At 54.7% G+C, this 1,468-nt stretch overlaps 1 protein-coding gene across 1 annotated transcript in view; it reads left to right on the top strand.

Moving 5' to 3' along the window:
• The first annotated feature begins 221 nt into the window (after window positions 1-221).
• LOC123240848 (hemicentin-1-like) overlaps window positions 222-1,468 on the top strand; it is a 106,840-nt gene continuing 105,593 nt past the window's right edge. The window contains exon 1 of the mRNA XM_044668562.1: window positions 222-391. Coding sequence (XP_044524497.1) covers window positions 222-391 — 170 coding nt within the window. The remainder of the gene's footprint in view (window positions 392-1,468) is intronic.

Genomic DNA, 1,468 nt, shown 5'->3' on the forward strand with positions numbered 1-1,468 from the left:
CTTTTCCTTATCCTCTCATCTGCACCCCTTTCCCTCTCTCTGCCATCACTCCAGCTGCTGCTCCCACCTCCACTTTGCCACTGACATCACAATCCAGCCCTTTGCCTGGCTAACAATGGCCCCTAACGTATAACTCGGGGTCTGTAGACATTCCTCTAGAAAAGCCAGGCCAGACCAGACAGGGAGAGGAGGAAGGTGGCCCCTGACCTCCACGCGCGTCCATGGACACCAAAGACGCAGGAGTTCCTTTTGGCTCAGACCCAGAAGAGAAACAAAAACAGACCAAGTACAAGCTGCAGTGGAAGCTGAAGCTGGAGCTGCAGTCAAAGCCGAAGCTGAAGCTGGAGCCTCAGTCCAAGCGCCAGTCAGAGCCGTTGTCCACCCGGGACTCGTAACAGGACAGCAAACTCCCATAATCCTCACTCCTCATCCCACGCCCGATCCACACTCACTCCCACTATTCCCATCACTCCAACCATCATCACTCCAACAGATGTCCTAAAAGAAGGAAGGCAACAGGGGTAGCAAAAAGAAAGGCCAAGAAAGGCGGGTCACCACACAGNCTTCATTCACACTTCCTCTCTGGGTGGGCAGCCAATGGTCACTTGACCACTCTGAGTGTCGGGTTCCTCCTTTTCCTGGAAGATGCTGGCTGGCCTGGCAGACTCAGGGCTGGCTGGAGGCAGAAGCTTTTAATTTCTTATTAGATTTTTCCTCTTTTGGTCCTCTGTCCAGGGTCTGCCTTAATGCCTGTGGAATCCATTGAGCTGGTGCTCTTCCTCTTCGCCTCCTGCCTTCCCTGGAGGCCCAGCTAAGGTCCCACCTTCTGCCTAAGCCTTTCCTGCTCTCCCTCAAGGCTGCTGCCTTCCCTCTGCCATTTTCTCTAGGTTATCCTCCCCTGAGCTCCTTGTACAGAGCAGGCTCCCTGCAGGCTCCTTCCTTAGATGGGGAGCTCCTGGAGAGCAGGGAAGCTCCCTCTCCTTGTGGCCTCACCCTTAGTGGGCCCTTACAAGGGGGCTTGTTGGCTTACGAAGCAAATCAAAGGCTCTGGAATTCAGAGACCTTCCCGACACTCCCAATTTCAGGCCAAGCCCCATCCCTGGCTCTCTGGGGTGGCCCTAAAGCCTGGCCCTGAGGCCTCCCTCCTCCCCAAGGGGACGGACTGCTTACCCTGCTTTACTGTGCTAAACGTGTGACAAAGATTGTCCCCTTTGCTCCTCACAACCACCTGGGAGGCAGATCCTGTTATTATCATTCCCATCTTACAGTGGAAGAAACCGAGGCAGAGAGAGTTTAAGTGGGGCAGCTCGGGAGCTCCCTGGAGAGAGGACCAGGCCTGGAGAGTCAGGAAGACTCACAGAGTTCAAAGGGGACCTCAGACACTTCCCAGCTGTGGGACCCTGAGCATGTCACTTCATCCAGTTTGCCTCAGTTTCCTCATCTATAAAATGAGCTGGAGAAGGACACA

Source organism: Gracilinanus agilis, chromosome 3 (assembly GCF_016433145.1).
Source record: "Gracilinanus agilis isolate LMUSP501 chromosome 3, AgileGrace, whole genome shotgun sequence".
Classification (NCBI taxonomy): Eukaryota; Metazoa; Chordata; class Mammalia; order Didelphimorphia; family Didelphidae; genus Gracilinanus; species Gracilinanus agilis.